Source organism: Leptodactylus fuscus, chromosome 4 (genome assembly GCF_031893055.1).
Source record: "Leptodactylus fuscus isolate aLepFus1 chromosome 4, aLepFus1.hap2, whole genome shotgun sequence".
NCBI lineage: Eukaryota > Metazoa > Chordata > Amphibia > Anura > Leptodactylidae > Leptodactylus > Leptodactylus fuscus.
In genome coordinates, this window is record NC_134268.1 from 193,226,716 (window position 1) to 193,251,882 (window position 25,167).

Sequence of the window (25,167 nt, forward strand, 5' to 3'; positions counted from 1 at the left end):
AATTTATTGCATTTAAAGGGAGTCTGTCACCAGACCCAAGTATATCAACCCAAAAAAATCGGAAGGGATAAACTGCTTTATGTTTAATTCATTGGACGTTGCATATATTTGCGATTTCCAACCTATCAGTTAAAATAAACATAAAGTGACAAAACCCCTTTAAGGCGTTCACGAGTCAATGTGAACAGTGCTAGAACCACAGACTGGGTAAAATGTATGCTCTTACTAAAAAGAGTCACAAACCACAATAACAACAAAAATAATATCATAATAAGATCCATCGCCGGCATGCTTCCGGACAGCATTGAGTCATAAAGAAATAAGTGAACATTGGGTCATAAATGAATACTAACTAAATCCTAGATCTGACCATTATCGGACACTCAGCTGCAAAGCTAACAACCGCCAAAATCAGATTCGGTCTTCCTAACTCTTTAATGAATTTTTTATTGACCTCGGTTGCTATGAAGCTGCCAAAATATGCCAAGGCCATTGCTTACCAACAAACACCATCACTAGAATGTGACAACAGTGGATTACAATGGCCCTCTAGAGATGTGGAGTGTCACTCACTATAGTAGTGAACGACTTGTGCCGCATACTGATAAGGATGTCAACTCCACTAAGGATAGGAGCAAATACGACCTGTACATAGTGATTGGCTTGTGCTATATTAATAAAGGAAATAAATACTAATTTGCATGGAAACACAATGAATTCCTTGGCATTGACATGGAAATTAGCCATACAGTGGATGCTCCGGCATCTGCACCGCTAGTGGTTTCTAAGGAGCTACCAAAGAATTTATAAAAGTAAAGGAAATCTTCTTGAAAGTGAAGCTGAGATGACACTGCTCTACACATAATGCACAATAGGCATTTTGGCAAGACAAGTCTGTCAAGCTGTCATTCACTGTCTCTACTTTCTTAGACATTGTGATGTGCTGTGGAAGAGAAAAAGCTACCAAAGCAGTCGTATACATCTAAAGTGTGACCAAGTACCTTATCAGCTCAGTAATACACAGCCTTTCCGCTATATATCTGTATATTAGTATAGTCATTCTATATGTTCTGCAGCACTGCACTTCATCACAGTACTTTACCAAGGATACTTCATGATACATTACTTTACAAGCCATTAATAGTATAGAAGGGTGTAACAATATATGATTATACTTTAAATGTAGAAAAAATATAACTTCTTGGTGCATTCCAGATCTTTTGTTAGTGTTGGGTTCATAGCATACAAATTAATATAACTATAAATAACTAAATATAAATGAACAACATTAAGTGAAAGAACAAAAGAGAAATCTGATTCCCATCAATATCTGGTGTGAGTGCTCTTTGGAGGAGGAGTCCTAGAAGTGATGATCCGGCCCCCGCAGAGCCCTGATCTCAACATCATCCAGTCTGTCTGGGATTACATGAAAAGACACAAGGATTGTAGGAAACTTACATCCACAGAAGATTTGTGCTTAGTCCTCCAAGATGGCGGGAACAACCTCCCTGCCGAGGTACTTCAAAAACTGCCTTCAAGTACCAAGAAGAACTGATGCAAAGGGCAAAGGTCACACCAAATATTGATGGGATTTACATTTCTCTTTCACTTCATTTTGTTAACTGTCATAAGCTATTAACACTTCTAATTTTTAAAGCATGTGTACTTAGGCCATAGCTTCATTCTGTAGAATGGAGTTGATCATGTGACCAAGAGTTGAAGCGACTGCAGGCGGGACCGAGAAATAAGCTGCTGCCCTCTACTGGGGACCGGTTTATACTTTAGTAATAAAGCTCATCCACTGCAGGGATTGCACTAGTAACCTTTACTACTCACTGGATAACCCCTTTAAGGAGTCCTGTTAAAGTATTTTTATTGGGACAGAGACCTTCAAGTTACCCACTTTGTACTATTCATTGCCTATCCTTAGGATAGGTCATCATTATGAGATCTACAACAGTCCAACACCCAGCACCCCTCCAGATAAGCTGCTCTGGGACTGTATATTTACTATTAAAGTTTGCATGCTGGGAGCCATAATGCTCGCTCGCTTCAAAGTGTAACAATGGCAGGTACTGGGGAAATCCTCTATAGACTTCAGTGTCGGACCCCTGCAAATCTAATAATGATGCTAAAAAGAGACTATCAATATTGAAAAGTGGATAACCCCGTTACGTGTGCTGACAACTGAAGGTCAAAAAAAACGTGTCGACAACCTGCAGAGCCTACACATCAGATTACTGTAAACCGTGATCAGTCAGATTCATCCACAAGGAAAGTCTTCCTATTAATGGTGGGCAGTGCATACAGACAATCTACACCCATGATGGCGATGAATTACATAACATATAGAGGTCAGCGTACCTGCTGCATGCGCCACATCTTCTATCGTCATATTCTGGACATTGGCGTGGACCTGGAACACCACGGCTGATCCTGAAACACTGCAGACATTAAAAAGCAAAGGATGAAGTAAAATATCCAGAAATTACATGCAGAACTTTCTTATTTTATTGCTTATTTTTTTTAGACTTTTTCCCTGTATTTGATGCCATGTTTGACCCGGGATATTACGGCACATTTGTATACGTTCCCGTCTTTCTGCGCACACTTGGCTAGAATAATGAAATAAACAGAATAATACAAAATGTAGGAGCGCACACACCTATGTTGCTATGGCAACAACATTCGGGTTAGGATTTGTCATGATGGCTGTAGCCGCACAAAATCAGATATTCACAGGAGAAGGAGGTCCGTGCGGCGAGATGAGGAGAAATCAAAGGAGATTGAAAGAAAGGCCGTGTGATCACAAACTAAACCACAAAACGCCACATCAAGTCAGACAGCATTGTAAAGAATGGCGGCGGCAAGATAGGCTTTGATATCAATTAATAGAGAATTGTGTGAAAGATTTTCCCTAAATGGAGTAAGTTCAAAAGAAGTTATTGAGAGTATTATGTAAAGAACATTATAGTCTACGCCATGCGTCCCCAAATGAGAGGCTCCGATATCCTGACCTAGTGAAGGTGTCAGCCAAGAATGGACTATTACAATTACAGACACGGTCTGAATGATCCTGTTCGAGCAAAATGATCAACAATAAAGGAGAAACATATAGTACACCATGGCTGCAAGGGACTGATTTCCGTAAAAATTTGTAATCCCAATGATGTATGGAAGGTCATCATTCAAAATCTAAGTCTATACAGTAGGTACAATAGTGATAAGAACCCACGGAGAAGAGAAAATATTGTTCCCTCTGCTCTTCCGTTTCAATATGAGCTGGTGTGCAATGTTATTGAATACATTACAGCTTTGTTGTGAAGTTATGTGCTCCCTCTGGGGTACTGTCCTTCTCTCTGCCTTCTGATGGACATAGTGTTTCCTGTATGAACAGGAAGTGTCAATGAAGGTCTATTAGAGATGTGATCTGACTCCATAGATAGTTTGAAACCTTGATTAACACATAGGCTACTTTTTATCCTGGTTAATAATATGGCTTCATGACTGTTATGAATTTATGTTCACATACTATATTAAACAGCTCTTGTAGCAGCTAATATCAGGTTCTGATAAAGCCAGGTCTGTTATCTCTATGTGTAAACAGAGTTAAGCCTGAGTCCATTATGTACCTACATTTGCATATTATCTGACACACTGGATGGGAAAACACCTTTAATCCAAAATGGCAGTTTGCTAATTTTAAAAATGCTGGGAAAAAAAATCTAATTTGTCACAAAATTCTAAAACAATGACAGCTATGAAGGTAGCCAGAAGTCACAGAGTTCTCCTCAGGAGGAGCTGATGTGGATCATCGACGCCAACATCACACTCATTGTATGGCGTCCCAGTGAGCTACTGAGATGCCGGAACAATCACAGGCACGGTGTGAAGAACAAGTCCAGCGGCAGGCCAGCTTGAGAGCTGCCAAAACGCCGAAAGAGGCAAACCATCGACGGCAGCAATTTTCTAAATATAGGCAGATCATCAACGCCAACAACACACAGATGAAGTTGTGGGCAGAGGCTAGTAATATATATATATATATATATATATATATATATATATATATATATATATATATATATAGTAATAGGGTAATACAGTAGGGCACCAGCCTCCAGGTCTACAAATTATAGTTCCAACAATAGTCCATTTTCAAAATGAGTGAGAAAAGTGAGTACTTATGCACCCAAAAACAGATGTTTTCACTTATTTTGGAGTGCTGCACAGTTAATGTTTGGATTAGATAGATAGACCCTTGTTCTGAATGTGGGGGCGGTCAGTCAACATTTGCACCACTCCATTCAAATGAATGGGAATGCAGGAAATAGTAAAAGTACAGCATTCGGCTATTTCCTTCACTCCCATTGAAATAAATGGGCACTGCTCAACCTCTGCTCCATTATCCCATTCAGTGGGGGTCTAATCTGCAAGTTATCCTCTCCTCATAGGATAGGGGATAAGTCGCTTTGGTGGGAAAGAAACCCCTTTAAGAAGAAATGGGGCATAGTTTTGCCAAACCCTGCCCAAAATATACTGTCCAAACTGATTATGGAAAGTCCAGCACTATTTCTGGACTGAAATATTGGTAAGTATGTCCAATACATGTAGGACTTTTTCTTTGGCCAATTTCTGGTGGACACTGAGACTGAGTCTCCTATGCAGATGTGACTGTAGTCTGATTTTGTTACGGGTGCAGAACGCATTACACTTCAAAGAAAATCTAAGGAAATGGCATCAGGTACGGATAGAAAAATCCTACAATTTCCTCCAAAACCTTGACTGATACTGGGTTGAAATTTCTTTGACAAGAGGGAACTTGGCTTAGAGAACTTGACAAATACTAATAGAAAGCATGTAGTTATAGTGAAATGTTTCAATGTCAAACCTGAGAATACCGGAGGCTTTATATCAGTTCTAGGAATTGCGGTTTGGGGTGGAAGGATAAAAGGACACATTCTGAGGTCATGCACTGTATACCTATTATCAAGGCGCAATGTTGTGCGGTACACCGTGAGCCGGTTTGGCATGCTGACTGCACAACAGTACCTAGTATTAATATAAAATGCCAGTCTCTGCTTGGAAAATAGAATCGCTCTGCAACAACTCGTCATTTTCTCGGCAAGTGGCATAATCATTCTACAGCGTTACATAAAAGAAAGTGAAATGACTATTTATAGCAGAATAAGGAACACACGATGACTTTATAACTTAAAATCTTGCATGCCAAATTATTGTGATCACAAACATACATCAATTTCTAGAGATTTCTATCAATAGGCAGATAAACTGTCTTTTTTGTACAAAGTGTTCCTTCTGAAAATCATGGGTATTTCTAGGATATAACGCGTGCTTGGCATTACCTTTTCCTTATTTGTATGAATAGGAAAATATTCTGCTAGGCGCTTGAATGTTATAAATCAGAAAGTCCATTAAAACATGGTCATGACTTCTAATATAAAGGTCTGAATTATAGGTATAATCCCAAATATTACGGCCAAAACGTGACAAGGATGGCTAAGTCTGGAGTTCTGCTACCATCAAGTGGTTTTCACATCTACTTGGCACTGATTTCGAGCAAATGCTACCTCAAAAGTAGCACCAAATTCTGCCACCCGAATCTGCCTCTAATGGGAGTCAGAGATCAAAGCAAGATGCCGAAAAAATAAGTGTTTTGCTTGATCTTGGCACAGAACTTGCCACTCTGCTGATAAGCCCATTCTTCGGAGCCTAAACAATGCTACGGCTTTCACCTGGTCTCCTCTCCCATCCCATCCAATACCTTGTTTGGGGTTGGGCCAAGCCTATGTGATGTACAGACCAGGGCGGTGGTCTACACACTGTTATTTCTAGATTTACATGTAGAGAAAACAGACGCACTGATCAAGTCTACTGTTCTAGCCAATATCAGGGCTCAGCAGCTACGTACACTTTGCAGAGATGGCAGATAGCTCTATTAGATGTCAAGAGAAGACAGCAGAGATGGGAAGGAACAGGGACTGACATCACCAGCCCAGCCACTGCTACTAGATAGAAGAGATGGTCTGAAGCCTAGGCAACAATTTGCAAATACTGCGGAGACATAACCAGCAGTATCCGAGTAAAATGGATAACGCAATGTATTGAGTAACATGCTTCAGTTAGCTTAAGCTACAAGTTTGATTATGATCCTGGAGATGGATATACCGCTGCAAAGATTGGCATCTCTTCAATATAGCAGACAGGAAATGCTGGTAGAGCGGGCATTTCCTGATTCGTCGGAAATTTCAGTGAGGAACACGGTATCGGCAAAAACAGAGTTGGTCAGGGATCAGTGAGGGTATCACGTTTCTTCTTTTACATCACAACCGGTAGTCTATTATATATATATATATATATATATATATATGGTTATACATATAGAATGCTATATTCTCGCCGTACTGCATGGTAATTAATTAGTCCGCTTTGTAGCATATCTCTATCACTTTGGAGGAAGCTGCACTGTTGTAGTTTATTAAAAATTAAAATCCTGCGCACAGTAAGGTTTGTTATCAGCAAAGGGCAGGCGGGTTCAGGCTCTAATTGTTCTATGTTTAAGTTGCTTACATTCCGGTGTAATCTCTGTAAATTGTGATAGCTTGCCAAGAAAATCTTTTAAACACCAAGTAAACCGCCTATTAGACATTAATATATATATACAAGGCTGGGTATCACTAAACTCAATTACATATCCAAAATAACAGGAGTGTTTACACTTGGTTAACGATGCCAAGCTAGAGATCTTGCCACTCTGTGGTGGGAATCCAACTTTTTAGACTTTCCACACCTATGAGAAGCTATGTATTAAAGGGGTAGTTCCATCTTGTAATAGTATGGCATGAGAAATTCAATTCGATGGGTGGTGTTCCTGACCACTGATCGGTGGTAGATATGGGTGAACCTCTGAAGATTCGGTTCATGTTCAGGTGGCTTGGCCAAAAGATTCCCTCAACTCTTCTTGGCCTCATCACTGTGTTAACGCTCTCTGTGGGTAATTTTTGGTCAAGTGTAATGATGTTATGACATTTATGTGCCCAATATGACCACTAATGGCCAATCACAGGCCTCAGTGGTGACCCCGGGGTGCATCACATCACCCAGAAGGCGGAAAAGGACCCAAAGAGTGCCGAACACTGCGAGGAACCCCAGAAGAATTGAGGCAAGGCGAGTACAACTGTTTATTATTTTTTTACACCTTCCATGTGAATCCTAACTGCTTCACTTATCTTTAATCGGTGGGGGTTTGTTGGCTGGAGAAAACGTCTGTTCCTGAGAACACATGGAACAAGTACTGCAGCACTCCAAGTCACTGAATTATGGAGGTTCAACACTTGGGTCACACTGACCCTGAAAATAAAGGGATCAGGATTCTGATGGCAATTCTCTTGTACAACAGCACCAGTAAGACTACCATGGGCTCTGAGATGAAGATGTGGGCCCCGCACCACCATGCTAAAGTTTTCAGGGCCCTTTAAATGGGCTGATGCATATGCATTCTCTGTTGATGCCCAGTGTTAGTTTGGGTATATATACTGTGCATGCAATGTGCTCAAACATGCACCTGGGATGATGTCAAACCCAGGGGTCAGATGACTGTAGCTGAAAGCAATTTAATTTTTAATGGCCATGGGATACAGAAAGGAGGACTTCACTATAAAAGAGTAGCAGGCTCCCTCACTATGTCAGGAGTAGTCACACACCGCCCACACTATGATGCTGCTCTCTTGCTTATGGGAAAACTAGTACCAGGTGTGCATGTATTTACAACTACAAGTAAAAACTTACTGCCACCACAGTTCGTGTCTAAGCGGTATACAATTGTTAAAGTTATTGAGAAATTTGGGCAAACCTGCTACAATGTTGCAATATACACACAAGGGCAATAATTGCAGAAAACCAAAGCAAGTTAATTGGGATGGTGGCGACGGTAATAAACCGTCCTTGTCTTCTCTATGGATAGCCCAGCTGTAGAAACCCCACATTACAGTTGCACAATTTTGTGCAGCAACATAGCCTTGCAAGGTCATACAGGTTTATCTTTGCAAGATTAGGATGGGACCATCCAGACATACTATATATATAACCAATGGGCCATCTGTAACTAGTTAAAGGGGTTGACAGTTGAGTTTAGCACTCAATTATCAGTCCCATAGGCACTGAATGGAGAAGTAGCACACATATACAACTATTGCTCCATTCCCGCAAAGGACCTTTTCTTCTTGTGATCTATGATGTTGGTGGTCCCACTGGTCTTACCCCGTTTACAGCCTAGTCTGACCTATACATTGTGTCCTTTCTGTTCACAATCCTAGAGGTGAAAGTTAATATAACTTAGATCCATAATAAACATTCCTCTACCATTTCCATTCCCGATGTTGATATGTTTATGCCCCCCATTATATCCGGGCATGTACAATTATTATCTATTTATGGCACAATCTTTCAGCAGAACCACAATAATGTTTATGTGCAGCTTTTTTAATATTAGCTTTTAATAAAGTAATGAAGATGTATCAGGATATAAACTGATCAAGGTACGAACTAATATCCGAAGCTCGTGATCAATATCCCATCACTGGTAGAGCATCGGCAACATTCATTTCCTTTATACAACTAGATTTTACAATAGAAGTAAATTATTATTCATTCCTCTCTGCCTTAAATGATCCCTGGTGAGCAATGTTTTCATTACGCTATGTGAAGACGTATTTGTTAGGTTGATTATACCCTCTAGTGGAAAAAGGAAGTCTAGAATCTGAGCTGTCAATAGGCACATCCGTTTATCTACCAGTAGAAAAGTATATAGAGAAAGCTGGCATTCAGAGTCAAAATGTAGCATATGATAGAACATATCACAGCTAGACATGGAGGGTATATGACCTTCTTGGACTCTTATGTTTGAACTTATGAAAATGAGTCACAAAGGACTCATTGTGCTCGAATGATTGCTAGCACCACTGCGGGAAGAATAATTGGGCACTAGGCTGGCCACAAATGCGTTTTGAAGGTTCCAAAGAACCGTAGACCCAAGTGGTGCAGTTGCAAGAGCCTTAGTGGGCCCATAAGGTGTCTCTTACCCTTATGAGGAGACCGGTACTATAGAATTATAGTTGGGGCAGGCTTCTACACATTTCCTACAGGGACCCAGGGGCTTCATGTGACTCCTCTACATCAGTCTCGCTGCGGTCCCAGAGGTTGGATCCCAACCAGTAATCAGAAAATTATATTTTCTAGTGATCTATCAAAACAATACAAGATGGGAAAGTCTTTTTTAAAGGGATTGTACAGTATTAGAAAACAGGGCTTTATCTGGTCTGCACCTTGTACTTATTCAAGTCAACTGGGACGTGGTAGCCCAGACCATACCAAAGTAGAGAGGCTCTACTTCTGGAAAAGTGCAGATCGTTTTTTAATAGTGTTGTCCAGGACGACTAACAACATAATTTAAAAAATTACATTTTGAAGAAGTCTCCACTCCAGTACTGCAGATCTGGTGGGGCCCGCTGGCCTTTGTTTACTATGCTGTGGCAGTCACGTGGCCACTGCAGTTAATCACTGACATCAAAGGTTTTATGAGGTATTTGCAGGCAACACAGTTGAGGCCAGTCGATGGCTATCGGGGTTGTGTGGGATGATGTACAGCATGTGAGACCTGCAGGAACCTAAACAAAACTGGATCTGGATACCTGATGGTGATGGTAGTGTTTTGCTGAGGAATGTCTTAGTTGTGTTTAGCCTGAACCTGATGGAAGTCGGAGTGCCTATGATGGCTGTGCAGAAATAACACTCACAACACATTAGGATTGCAGGAACAGGATATCTTGCAACTTTTACTAGCAGTCATTCAATGTAGGAGGTACAATACTGTAAGATGGTACCATCATGTTTCCCTTGTCATGGTAGTCTCTACTTTACTTTGTGCGCCACTCTCTCAGAAAAGTCTCAGGTTCCCACCACAGGGTGTAGATCAGCAGTGTGCCCTGTGGTGCAGGCAGGGTCGTGGCTCTAACAAGTATTAACATTGTGGGGTGATCCCAGTTGGATGCTACACTGGTAATGTTTGTTTGACCAGACAAAAGAACATGTTGCACAGCTCTATCTATCCATCGTGAGAAATGCCAAGAATACTGCAAGCGCACAGTAAATTGGAACCGGAAAGGGGTGCCTAGGCCTGAACAGATTTTTTATGTCAAGTGGTCCTTCAACAATCTTGAGGTCCTTTTACAGGGTCAGGGGACAATCATACACATCAGGGAGAGTGTGTGCCTACATAGGCAGTACGGAGACTTACAAGTCATTTATTTATTTCTCCTGTTTGTCTTCCCGTTCTATGTAAATGTTTTGTAATATGTTTTGGATATTTATCAATAAATTATAATTATTTTTTAGTATACTTTCTAAGCTCTTGTTTTTTTGGTTGACTTACAAGTCATTCCTGCTCCACTAGGGATTCTGGGTAAAAAATATGCAAATCTATTCTCCAGGATGTAATTAGGAGAACAGTGCACTCTGAACGCTGCCCTCTAGAGGGCAGCATCCTTAACATCATGCATGACTCAGTTAAAAAGTCTAATATCATGATGCGGATTTAATTGCCAAATTAGTATTTCTATTCCAAAAGCTGGGAATCTGTTCCTTTTGGAATAGAAATACTAAGTTGGCAATTAAATCCGCATCATGGCATTAGACTTTTTAACTGAGTCATGCATGATGTTAAGGATGCTGCCCTCTAGAAGGCGGCGTACAGAGTGCACTGTCCTTTTACAGTTTAGTCTTATTCAAGTGAAAGAGAGTCACTAGAGCAGTGGTTCTTAACCGGGGTTCGATCGAACCCTAGGCCCTAGGCCAGTAAAAAAACATATACCTATGTCTTGAATTTGGAAAAAAATCATATTTGATGTATCACTAAAGAAGGGTTCGGTGAATGTGCATATGAAACTGGTGGGTTCAGTATCTCAAACAAGGTTAAGAACCACTGACCTAGAGGATGTAAAGCATTTCCCAGCACCGCAGCTCTTTCAGTCAGCCAAGTAGTGGGGGAAGAGGCATAGCTAGTGGGAAGGAGGCGTTGGCAGCCCGAGCCCACTGACTTTGTGGGGCCCACTCCGGGGCCTCTACTAGTACACACAAAAATTTCAACTGTATCAGCATATACAGGACACTGATGCAGTTGAAATACATGGTAGAGCAGAAAGCTTTTAGCTTCCTGTTCTACCATCTTATACCCTGAACTTACAGAGCAGTGATGAGGTGAGTAGTATTTCTTCCTGCACAGCCTGTGCGCTTCTTCTAGTTTTTAGCCATTGGTACCATAGAATAGGGGGACAAGTTTCCAGGAGGAAAGCAAAGGATGCACACAGACTTTTTGCAGGAGGAGATCTCTCCCGGAACATTGACTCCTATTCTATGTTTCCAGTACGAAGGAAATAGAAGATGCGCACAGGCTGTGCAGTGTTAGATATTCTGTATTACGGTAAAACTTGGAGGCCCCGCCCACCCATCACTGCTCTGTAAGTACAGTATAACTATACAGGGCAACAGAATATGGAATGGTATATGGGGGAGGGGGACTATAGCGTGTGGGGGTGCAGTTAGCTCACTATTACAGTAATAGTGCCCCCCACACAGATAATAGAATTACTTATGTGGGGGGGGGGGGGGCTATTACATTTGAAGGTGGGAAATTATTACTGTAATAGTGCTCCCCATAAGTAATAGCATTACTTATGTGGAGGAGGGAACTATTACCTGTGTGGGTTGCTATTAGAGCACTATTACAGTAATACACTCACCGGCCACTTTATTAGGTACACCTGTCCAACTGCTCGTTAACACTTAATTTCTAATCAGCCAATCACATGGCGGCAACTCAGTGCATTTAGGCATGTAGACATGGTCAAGACAATCTCCTGCAGTTCAAACCGAGCATCAGTATGGGGAAGAAAGGTGATTTGAGTGCCTTTGAACGTGGCATGGTTGTTGGTGCCAGAAGGGCTGGTCTGAGTATTTCAGAAACTGCTGATCTACTGGGATTTTCACGCACAACCATATCTAGGGTTTACAGAGAATGGCCCGAAAAAGAAAAAACATCCAGTGAGCTGCAGTTCTGTGGGCGGAAATGCGTTGTTGATGCCAGAGGTCAGAGGAGAATGGCCAGACTGGTTCCAGCTGATAGAAAGGCAACAGTGACTCAAATAGCCACCCGTTACAACCAAGGTAGCCAGAAGAGCATCTCTGAACGCACAGTACATCGAACTTTGAGGCAGATGGGCTACAGCAGCAGAAGACCACACCGGGTGCCACTCCTTTCAGCTAAGAACAGGAAACTGAGGCTACAATTTGCACAAGCTCATCGAAATTGGACAATTAAAGATTGGAAAAACGTTGCCTGGTCTGATGAGTCTCGATTTCTGCTGCGACATTCGGATGGTAGGGTCAGAATTTGGCGTCAACAACGTGAAAGCATGGATCCATCCTGCCTTGTATCAACGGTTCAGGCTGGTGGTGGTGGTGTCATGGTGTGGGGAATATTTTCTTGGCACTCTTTGGGCCCCTTGGTAACAATTGAGCATCGTTGCAACGCCAAAGCCTACCTGAGTATTGTTGCTGACCATGTCCATCCCTTTATGACCACAATGTACCCAACATCTGATGGCTACTTTCAGCAGGATAATGCAATGCCATGTCATAAAGCTGGAATCATCTCAGACTGGTTTCTTGAACATGACAATGAGTTCACTGTACTCCAATGGCCTCCACAGTCACCAGATCTCAATCCAATAGAGCATCTTTGGGATGTGGTGGAACGGGAGATTCGCATCATGGATGTGCAGCCGACAAATCTGCGGCAACTGTGTGATGCCATCATGTCAATATGGACCAAAATCTCTGAGGAATGCTTCCAGCACCTTGTTGAATCTATGCCACGAAGAATTGAGGCAGTTCTGAAGGCAAAAGGGGGTCCAACCCGTTACTAGCATGGTGTACCTAATAAAGTGGCCGGTGAGTGTAGTGCCCCCCACAGGTAACAGCATTACTTATGTGGAAGATATTACTAATGGAAGGAGAGCACTATTACATGTGGGGTGGGCCTGTAGTCCAAATTCTGCCCCCAGCCAGCAAATCAGTGGTCACAGAAAAGGACCTGGGATGTGACCAGTGACGTATGCGAATGATGTCCCGGGTCCTTTCCTGTGACCACTGAGGCCATGTGCAGCAAGGACACAGGTGAGTATGTTTTTCTTTTTGTGTGTGTTTCTCCTTATCCAGTTCTGTATTTCCTGGACAACCCCTTTAAGGGAGTATACAAAATTATTAATTAGGGTGCATTATTAGTTGAGGCATTATTGATTTAAAGGGGTTGTCCAGGCAAAATTGGACATCCACTTTAACTTTTAAATCAGCAGGGGGCAGTAAAAAAAAATAAACAAATGCATACTCACCTGTTCCCGGTGTTCCAGTGTCCTCCTGTGCGTTCTGACAGCTTCTCTCGGGTCCCTTCAGGAGTTCCACTAAAGCCGCTGATTGGGCTCAGTGGTCATATGACCGGTGACCACTTAGGCCAATCAGAGGCTTCAGCAGAACTCCAGAAGAGACCCATTCAGCAGAAGGACTGGAACGTGTCGGAAGGGTGCCAGGGAATCGGGGAGTGGTGCGTATGCATTTTTAAAAAATTTTTCAATGCCCGTGCCCGAGTCAAATGTTAAAAGGGTTGTCCATTTTTGCCTGGACCACCCCTTTAAGCAGGAATGCAGGAGTATTATTAGGGGAGACATGGGGCATTATTGAGTTGAAGAGACATACAGGAGTGCTATTATTGAGGACACAGGGGGCAGTATTAATTGAGGATCACTATTAATTTAAAGAGGACCTTTCATCAGATCGGGCAGTTTTATATACTGCTGGAAAGCTGACAGTGCGCTGAATTCAGTGCACTATCGGCTTTCCCGATCTGTGCCCCGGGTAAAGCGCTATTCGTCCCGGTACGTAGCGCTTTACAGTCAGAAGGGGGTTTCTGACAGTTAGCCAGGGACGCCCTTCTGCCCAGCAGCGCCTATCGCGCTGTGCTGTGGAGCGGGGAGTAACTCCCCCCTCCCGCTAATACTCGTCTATGGACGAGCTGTGTGAGCAGAGGGAGGGGGCATTCCTCCCCGCTCCACAGTACAGCGCGATAGGCGCCGCGAGGCAGAAGGGCGTCCCTGGCTAACTGTCAGAAACGCCCTTCTGACACTAAAGCGCTACGGTACCGGGACCGATAGCGCTTTACACCGGGCACAGATCGGGAAAGCAGACGTGTGCTGAATTCAGCGCACTGTCAGCTTTCCAGCAGTATATAGAACTGCATGTGCCCAATCTGATGAAAGGTCCTCTTTAAAGGATTGTACTATCATAAATTTTAAAGCAAGCGAGCGTTATAATGTACAATCTCCCCTGTACCTGTGCTGGGCTGTCACCTTTGCTTGTATACAGAGAGGCTGCAGTAAGATGTCACAACAGCAGAACCGCGGGAGCCCAACACTATATACTGCTGTACTGTAGTGAGCGGTGATCGGCTGCAGTGCCCCAACATTATATACTGCTGTACTGTAGAGAGCGGTGATCGGCTGCAGGGCCCCAACACTATATATTGCTGTACTGTAGAGAGCGGTGATCGGCTGCAGCGCCCCAATACTATATACATACCTCCCAACCATCACGATTTCCGCAGGACATTCACGATTTGGGTAACGTGTCCCGCGGTCCCGGTTGGTGGGAGGTATGTCCCGATTTCAACTCAGATCTGCGTCCTCCAGATGCAGATCTGAGTTGAATACATACGAGGCTAAAGCAAGGAGCTGTCGCAGTTCAGCTCCTTGCTTTTCCACGTCCCTCCGGCGACTGGCTGTGTAGACGTGATGTGATGACATCACATCGCGCCTACAACTGTGTTAGCGAGACTGCGGAGAGAGCGGCGGGGGAGCGAGGAAAAGGTAAGTGTAAGTGTTTTTTGTGTGTAGACAGTGAGCTGGAACATGAAACTGGGGGCAGATGAGGGAGGAGACGGCATGACACTGGGGGCAGATGAAAGAGGGGACGGCATGACACTGGGCGCAGAGATGGTGGGACATGAATCTGGGGGCAGAGATGGGGGGGGACAAGAATCTGGGGGCAGAGATGGAGAGGACATGAATCTGGGGGCAGAGATGGGGGGACATGAATCTGGGGGAAGAGATGGGGGACATGAATCTGAGGGCAGAGATGGGGGGACATGAATCTGGGGGAAGAGATGGGGGACATGAATCTGAGGGCAGAGATGGAGGGGACATGAATCTGGGGGCAGAGATGGGGGGACATGAATCTGGGGGCAGAGATGGGGGGACATGAATCTGGGGGCAGAGATGGGGGGACATGAATCTGGGGGCAGAGATGGGGGGACATGAATCTGGGGGCAGAGATGGGGGGACATGAATCTGGGGACAGAGATGGGGGGACATGAAACTGGGGGCAGAGATGGGGGGACATGAATCTGGGGGCAGAGATGGGGGGACATGAATCTGGGGGCAGAGATGGGGGGACATGAATCTGGGGACAGAGATGGGGGGACATGAAACTGGGGGCAGAGATAGGTGGCATGAATATGGGGGTAGAGATGGGGGACATGACACTGGGGGCAGAGATGGGGGACATGAATCTGGGACAGATGAAGGGGACATGAAACTGGGGGAGAGATAGAGGGGGGACATATAATTTACGGGTGACTGTAGGAGGATTATACTGTGTGGGAGCACATGAAAAATGACTGAGAATGGGCGGAGTCAACATAAAAGTGGGTGGAGCTAAATTTCCCTCTTTCAGTTCTTCGAAAGTTGGGAGGTATGTGTATACTGCTGTACTGTAGAGAGCGGTGATTGGCTGCAGCGGTCTCATCACTTTGACATCAGTGCTGCAATCACACCGTATACAAATATTCAGTGAAAGTGATGGTAGGCCCAGGGCAGGATCAGAGGAGGGGGAGGGGATGCAGGTAAGTGTCAGTGCATTTTTATTTATAACCCTGGCCGGCTGCCTGCATTAATATTTTTGATCCTGAACAATCCTACAGGAGGTATTACTTAAGGGGCGCAAAAGGGCATTGTTAATTTAAGATACTTAAGGGGGTAGCATTAGTTTTCAAGGGATTTTTATATAATGTATTTTATAACTGGGGGTAGCAGCAGGATGGGGACTTTGTATAAGCAAGTAAAAAGTGGGTCAGGTGTCTGGAAAGTCAGGAGCCAAAGATGTCTGTGCTGCAAACTTTAGACAAGTCACAGCTGGAAGAAGTGGTTATGGCGATCCAGACGGAAGAAATGAGAAATGAACGATTAGTCAGAGACGTCACCTGTAAGTCATAACATTGCCCTGTACTGTATTTATTTATTTATTTAAATGGCTCTCTTGTGGCCGCAGGAATGCGCAGTCGGCTCTGTCCATGGCCCGATGGACAGAGATGGAGGCAGCGTTGGAGAGTTCTATTGCAGCATTGGGGACGCCCCCAGTGCTGTTTGAGCGCTGAGGACCGACCCCTGTGCTGCAAGAGAACTAATTTGCTTAACAAAGAAAATCCGGATTTTTACCGAACAGCGGCGAAGAGAAGACATCAAAAGGTAGGAGAAGAATAGCCTTTCTTAAGGCTATTCCTACGTGTTAGTCAGAAAAAAAGGATATCCAATGATAGGATCCTTTTAAACTGTATTCAGAGCCTTGTGTACAGCCAGTAAATCACTATATAGTCACCACATAGTCATAATATCAGTATACCCAGGTAGGGGGCCACTTGGATATGCCCCCCCCCCCCCCCCGTGCCAAACTCCTAGCTACGCCACTGAGTGGGAGTCACTGGCGGCAGATCTCCACCAGTCTGATACTGATGACTTATCCAAATGGTGATCAATATAAAAAATCTCAGAAAAACACAATACGTGGTTTTGAGTCCTGGACAACCTATTGGTTTCACTTATGCATTATGAAAAGTACAAGAAAACCTTCTACAAACACAATTCACCATAAAGGATAAGATGTTCCAAAGGGAAGAACAAAGGTATGGAGAACAATGCTTGTAGGGCAAGATGGGAGCTCGAAATCCAAGTGTGGATTTCCAGCCACTCCATAGTATCTCTCCTGGTCAAGAATAAGCAGATGATTGCTAAGGTGTCGGGTAATATATTTATTATGTATTTATGTATGAAGTGATCAATGGGATTCCTAGAGATTGGGGAATTGACATTGGTGTCAGCACCTCTGGGATGTGCCGCTGTGACCTCCTGCTGCCGTGCCTGCGCCTGCTGTGTGAGGCTCAGAGAATAATCACTTCAAGGAAATTCTTAAAGAATGGCAGGAGGAACAGTACAGAATATAAAGAAGGGGGTTATATAGAGAAGAGCCGCACTGTATAAGAGCGGAGACAAAGGGACATCAAAAAGTGCATAGCATAAAACTTTCTTCTGAACATTTCACTCACGATGATAAAAATACATATACTATATATTCTGTAGTTCTGCTGCTACGGAGTCTATGATGGCCTGCACCGGGATAAGACAAGGGCCAAGAGTCTTACTCCTCGCCTGCACATTCTCACATAAAATATGTAACTCAAAATATTAGTAAAAAATTATACTTTTGAAGATTCATTAAAAATGTCTAAGAGGCGCGGGTGTTACACATCTCCCAATCACAATACAGAGCCCATAGGGGCCACACACAGCTTGTATTTAAAGGGATTTTTCCACAAACAAACATTTAAATTTTTAGATAACTCAAAAAAATTTCAGAGTTTTAAAGATTTTCTCTAGCCATTCCTGTAATGACAGTCTTCTCCTTCTGATCGGATGCCAATGGTTTTAACCATGATTAAAGGAACTTGCTATGGTCTGGCACTTGTCAGGAACCCAACCATTATTTCCTTATAGGTTATCCAGCAGGGACACTACACTCACCGGCCACTTTATTAGGTACACCTGTCCAACTGCTCGTTAACACTTAATTTCTAATCAGCCAATCACATGGCGGTAACTCAGTGCATTTAGGCATGTAGACATGGTCAAGACAATCTCCTGCAGTTCAAACCGAGCATCAGTATGGGGAAGAAAGGTGATTTGAGTGCCTTTGAACGTGGCATGGTTGTTGGTGCCAGAAGGGCTGGTCTGAGTATTTCAGAAACTGCTGATCTACTGCGATTTTCACGCACAACCATCTCTAGGGTTTACAGAGAATGGTCCGAAAAAGAAAAAACATCCAGTGAGCGGCAGTTCTGTGGGCGGAAATGCGTTGTTGATGCCAGAGGTCAGAGGAGAATGGCCAGACTGGTTCCAGCTGATAGAAAGGCAACAGTGACTCAAATAGCCACCCATTACAACCAAGGTAGCCAGAAGAGCATCTCTGAACGCACAGTACCTCGAACTTTGAGGCAGATGGGCTACAGCAGCAGAAGACCACACCGGGTGCCACTCCTTTCAGCTAAGAACAGGAAACTGAGGCTACAATTTGCACAAGCTCATCGAAATTGGACAATTGAAGATTGGAAAAACGTTGCCTGGTCTGATGAGTCTCGATTTCTGCTGCGACATTCGGATGGTAGGGTCAGAATTTGGCGTCAACAACGTGAAAGCATGGATCCATCCTGCCTTGTATCAACGGTTCAGGCTGGTGGTGGTGGTGTCATGGTGTGGGGAATATTTTCTTGGCATTCTTTGGGCCCCTTGGTACCAATTGAGCATCGTTGCAACGCCAAAGCCTACCTGAGTATTGTTGCTGACCATGTCCATCCCTTTATGACCACAATGTACCCAACATCTGATGGCTACTTTCAGCAGGATAATGCAATGCCATGTCATAAAGCTGGAATCATCTCAGACTGGTTTCTTGAACATGACAATGAGTTCACTGTACTCCAATGGCCTCCACAGTCGCCAGATCTCAATCCAATAGAGCATCTTTGGGATGTGGTGGAACGGGAGATTTGCATCATGGATGCGCAGCCGACAAATCTGCGGCAACTGTGTGATGCCATCATGTCAATATGGACCAAAATCTCTGAGGAATGCTTCCAGCACCTTGTTGTATCTATGCCACGAAGAATTGAGGCAGTTCTGAAGGCAAAAGGGGGTCCAACCCGTTACTAGCATGGTGTACCTAATAAAGTGGCCGGTGAGTGTACATGTATGAGAAGATAACCTGGCCACAATATGGAGATCAGAGAAAGTGCCTTTGGTCACATGGCTATGCTATAGTTCAGACCCATTCAGATGATTAGAGGAGAGGTAGTGCTCTTCACACCAGCCATGTTATCTAATCCTAGATAACCCCTTTAATGGAAAACTACACTTGTGCACTACATATGTACAATACTTCAACATATAACCAGGCCATGGCAACTACCCTGTGCACAGTATTATACCCCATAGTGTCCCCTGCACACAGTATTATACCCCATAGTGGCCCCTGCACACACTATTATGCCCCATAGTGGCCCCTGCACACAGTATTATGCCCCATAGTGGCCCCTGCAAACAGTATTATGCCCCATAGTGGCCCCTGCACACAGTATTATGCTCCATTGTGGACACCCATGAACAATTATTATACTCAGGGTCTTTTCAGACTCCTGAGTATAATAATTGGAGACCCAGGGGAAGATACAAACATAAAAAATACTGTTACTTACCTCTTCTGGGTTCCAGCCCACTCCGCCAATATCGGCCATCTTCAATGATGGAAGAGACGGCACTTGGGCTGGGGTGTCCGTTGTGACGTACAAGGGTGCAAGCCCCAGCCCACATGACGTGTGTGACATCAAAAAGTAAGCCTGAAGCCTTCTGGAGTCAGGAGAGGTAAGTAGCAGTGTTTTTCATGTTCCTTCTCCAGGGCCTCTGATCATTATATTCGAGTATAATGATAGTATAATGATAGTGTTTGTGGGGTTCGCAGGCCTGCAAGTATTGGTCATTGGTCATTGTGAGTATGGACAGTGTTGAGATGGGACTATTTGGGTCACTAAGTCACGACCTGACAAGTTAGTGCCCAAAAACTCCTGACAAGTTCACTTTAAATGAAAGGTAACTCCATCCCCAAGGACATAAAGAAACGCGTCCATAGAAAAAGACGTAACTCTACTATAAGAGGATCCTTCAGTGCATTTTCCTATATTTAGAGTGGGAGCACTCCGCCTACTGAAGTAGATTAAATACTTATTTAGGCTGTAGCTATTGAAGGCTAAATTTGTTTGAACTCCTTAAGATGGGGCGAAGTGAAACATTTTCTATAGTGAGCCCAGACTTCATGCACCATAGAGCAGCTTCTTGATGTCGGATTGAATAAAAGTTAAGAATAGGTGTCTGTAGTTATCTAGATTGTGGGAGAGTATCAACACATATATAAAGCTGCCAGCCAGTTTGAGTTATCCCTATGGCTTCCAATCACTCCTTCATGTGTTCACATTTATTACAGCACCGGGGGATGTCATAATCAATCAGCATGATGAAGTGGAAAGACGGAAGACTGGTTTAGCGTTTAGGTTGAGTGCATTTAATCCACTGGCTGATTAGCTATTTGAGGTGTGAGAGGGTAAACACTGCGAGCGCGCTAGAGAAACCGGAACGCCGCGATCTGACATGTTGACTTATAACGCAACCCACATGGGTATCAGTGACCTATGACAAGTTTATCCATTCTGCAGGATATTGTATCGTACAACTAAGTGGAATAAATACACCAGATATTTATAGTGACACCTCTCTACATCTCACTGGCTTTCTGATGTTCTTCCCCATCTTAAAAATTATGCAGATGGAATGTATTTACGCTTATTACTGATGACACGATACCGCAGAAATACGGAGGAGAAAATAAATTATTGCTCAAATTTATGAATGTAGTTTTTAGAGAAATGGAAACGGATTTTTCAAGTAAAAAAATAAGTAAAATAAATCTGCAAAAAAAAAAACTACTTTAGGTTGAGTGAACTCTAATTAATAATGGAAAAACTAGGAGAGTCTATTTTTTTCTCATATGCAGGATTGCTACACCAACACATGTTTTATTCTTTTGCTTACTTATGCCTGAAACTTCTGAGAGTTTGTAACCTCTTATTATAGCGAAAATGGAATAAAAAATATTGGAAGAGCCTGTATACATGTTATAGGATGGCCACACTGGGCAATGATCTATAATATGGCACTGGACTAGTGCTACATCTGTCTGGATCAAAAGGATTTGCCCATAAGGATATCAAAAAAAAAATTTACACATAAGAAACCTGATAACAACAACTCAATAAGGGGCGGGTTCAAATCTGCGCCCGTGTCCGCTTTAGCCAATCCTGCCTGTCTTCTGCCCTGAGAAACTGGACAGGAGATGGAAACCGGGCGCTCAGTTTTCAAACTCATTCAAGGGAATGGGTTTGCAAAGTGACCGCCCATGCACGTTTTGTGTCTCTCCGCGGCGAAACCATTTTTTTAAGCCGGACACAAAGTCTGACATGCAGGGCTGTGTGTCCGGTAAGGGTTTGTTCACACTAGCGCTTGTATTCTGTCCGCCAGGAGTCCGCATGGAGACCCCCCCCAAACGGAATACCAACGCTAATGCAAGCGCTGTGCAGTTAAGCACATGGAGCCCATAGACTATAATGGGCTCCGTGTGCTTGCCGCGCACAGCCTGCACAATTGATTCGTGCGGGCAGTGTGCGGCAAGCACATGGAGCCCATTATAGTCTATGGGCTCCATGTGCTTTGCAAGCACATCACTTGCAATTGCGATTGCATTCCGTCCAGGGGGGGTCTCCATGCGGACTCCTTGCGGACGGAATACAAGCGCTAGTGTGAACCAACCCTTTAAAAGAAATGGTTTCGCCGCGGAGAGACACAAAATGCTCTCGGGCGTTCACTTTGCAAACCCATTCTCTTGAATGGGTTTGAAAACTGACCACCGGGTTTCCATCTCCTGTCCAGTTTCTCAGGCAGAAGACGGAAACCTGCAAAGTAGAGACCGGGTGGAGGTGTGAACCCGCCTTAACAAGTAGTCCTTAGACTAGTAACCACGTATGACTGTGGTTGTAATGTCAAAGTACAAATTACCATTTCACAAAATAAAGTTTGTTTGTTTGTTTTTTAATATAATGGTTTCTGCATTGGCACTTGCCGTCTGCAAGTCTCAAAAAATCTCTACGGTTTTCTTTACATTGATATTTTTATCTATAATGTCTTGTATATTGTACACGGCAGCAGAAATGGACAGGCCTAAAAGAGTACTAGAAGATCCTCTGTGAGCCCTATGACTATAGCAGCCCAGCAGAAGACAGAGCTGTCCCACGCTGCCTTAGTACCAGTCATTTTGGGGGGAATCAGAAATCTTACAAACTGGTCTTCTTGGCTTAACATATTCAGAGATGTATGATATGAAATGACCAACATGATTATTTTGATACTTTGTCACAAGATATCTATCTTATATTTTTCCATGTATGGTCACCTGGTGGTTGTATTGTGAATTACAGCCTGCCAAGTGTTTTGCTAGCATGTTTCTATATTTTATTGATCTTTTTTTTTTTTTTTTGAGAAATTAAAGAGATTTAATTTCTCAAAAAAAGATTTAATTTCTCAAAAAAAACCAACAAAAAACAAAAAAAAACAACAATAAAATATCGAAACATGCTAGCAAAACACTTGGCAGGCTGTAATTCACAATACAACCACCGGGTGACCATACATGGAAAAATATAAGAGATATCTTGTGACAAAGTATCAAAATAATCATGTTTTTTTAAACAGTTGGTCATTTCATATCATACATCTCAGAATATGTTCAGCCAAGAAGAAAAAGAAGAACACATCTGTATGTTTGAAGATGACTATTATTATGAGAAAAAAAAATATTTCAAATGTGCACTATGAATGCAGTGTTAAGGTTGGATTCACACCAGCGATCGCTGTACCCATTCTGCTGGAAAAATGTGGAGAGAAAAGTCCTGTAAATAGGATTTTCAGGCTTAAACCAGGCAGACTCCATTATAGTCTATAAGGTCCGCAGGTTTGGGCAGGTAACTGAGTTTAAAGCGGATGAGGTTTCCGTTTTTCGGATCGATGAAAGAAAACCCGAGCGCAGGTTTTACACATTAAGTAAACAATTGCTAAGGACTTGAACTCAACTTTTTTCCATTCCTTTCAATGACTTTTGTTGTGAGTTATCAGATACAAGTTGTAATCGGCAAAATCTGTATATAGACATAAGGAAATGATACTTTAAAAGTCATTTCTATTTGTCGGATTCTTCCATTTTCCCTCCCACGGGGGTAATGTAATGATCAACCAAGGTAAAAAACAAACAGGAGTGATTGAGAGCGCCCATATTCAATAGACAATGGGCAAAAATTCAATAAAACAAATGGAAGAACCAGTCGATTCCTAAAGATAGATCCAGTGTATTATAAGCGGCCTTGTCTTCCAGCTCTAGAATAGCTTATTTGTGCCTGGTGAGGACAGATGCAGGACGTCAATTTCAATCAATCACCGCAAACGGAATTTAAGTCCATGATTACGTTTATAGGCAGCGCTTTATCATCCTGAAAAGATCCCATCCAAAATTTATACAAGACAAATCACCATTTAATTCCTTTGCACTATGGCGCATTTATGGGTATTACAACTTTGGTGAAGGGAATTAATTTAATTGGGATTTAAAGGCCGTTTGTCGCGTCCACAAAATCCTAAGACGTCACGAATGCTTACGAGGATAGATTTTGTTTTAATGGTCATGCATAGTAGTTGCCGATACCTCCACTCCTCCGGTTCTCGCCCACCATCAATCACCGCGGGTTACACCATGGCCCGTAATTAGATGATCAAATCATAAGCGCGCTCGTTTTAAGTCTGCTCGCATAATTACATGAGCATGCTAATGTCATTTTAATGGTCTTTAATGATGTAATAAGGAATAATGGATATTATTTGACAGCTACATAGCCATTAACAAAACATATTAAGAAGAAGTAGTATTTCTATCATATACAAAGCGTATATTTTAATCAATTCAGCTGCGATTTGCAATAACATGTTACAGAGATGCTAAGTGTTGGCTCTAAGTGAATGTAATTCTAACGTTCTCAGCAGAGGATATTATTTGCAATCCCATGATTTTTGCTGAAATTGTTAAGTAAAATCAAAATGATGGAAATTTAAAACTAGTAAGAAATGATCAAAATCAAAAATTTGTGTGCATTTGTGTTTTACCCTAAAGTAACTCAAATTTGGTTAAAGAGTCCAAAATTTACTTAAAAATTCTAATCAAAATTTAATACAATATCACGACTAGGGGGGAGTGAGAGGGTTCGTAATGAACTGGATTCATTATGAGTTTTTCAAAAATGTATGAACTGCAAATTTTTAGATTTTGCCACCCTTAAATCACCAATATGTTCTGGGGTCTCTTCAGACACCAGAGTATAAACAGAATCCCAGGGGAGGTTAGTAATATAGAATAGTAGATGGCCATCAGCAAGTCAACACATGGTTGATAAAGTGGTTCCATGTGGATCCTCCAACGACCTCCTTCTCCGCTCACACAACCGCCTCCAAGATTTCTCCCGTGCATCCCCCATACTCTGGAACTGCCTACCAAGACACATAAGACTGATCCCCACAATCACAGGCTTCATGAAGGCCCTGAAGACTCACCTATTCAGGAAGGCCTACAACCTCCAATAACACTATCACCACACCACCATCTGAACAGTCTCCCCCTCTACTTCTGTCTCTACCCCCCTTCCCTCATAGATTGTAAGCCCTCGCGGGCAGGGCCCTCTACCCCACTGTGCCAGTCAGTCATTGTTAGTATTATATCTACCTGTATATTCTGTGTATTGTATATAACCCCCAAATGTAAAGTACCATGGAATTAATGGTGCTATATAAATAAACAATAATAATAATAATAATAATAATAAATGTTTTTGCAATATAACATCATTACATATACTATATGGCAATATATATTTCTCTTACATAGATGTATAAAACAAATTGTGTCATGTTATATGAAAAAAGTGATGCTTATGTCCTCATATAAGGTTAGTGACATTGCAATGAGCATGAGCTGCTAATTGTATAGGTTACTTGACAGTGGAAAATGTGACAC

General features: G+C 42.8%; 1 protein-coding gene across 1 annotated transcript in view; it reads right to left on the reverse strand.

Annotated features, from left to right (window-relative positions):
- PTPRN2 (protein tyrosine phosphatase receptor type N2) overlaps positions 1 to 25,167 on the reverse strand; it is a 723,914-nt gene that overhangs the window by 428,596 nt on the left and 270,151 nt on the right. Inside the window, exon 11 of the mRNA XM_075271520.1 lies at positions 2,365 to 2,444. Coding sequence (XP_075127621.1) covers positions 2,365 to 2,444 — 80 coding nt within the window. The remainder of the gene's footprint in view (positions 1 to 2,364; positions 2,445 to 25,167) is intronic.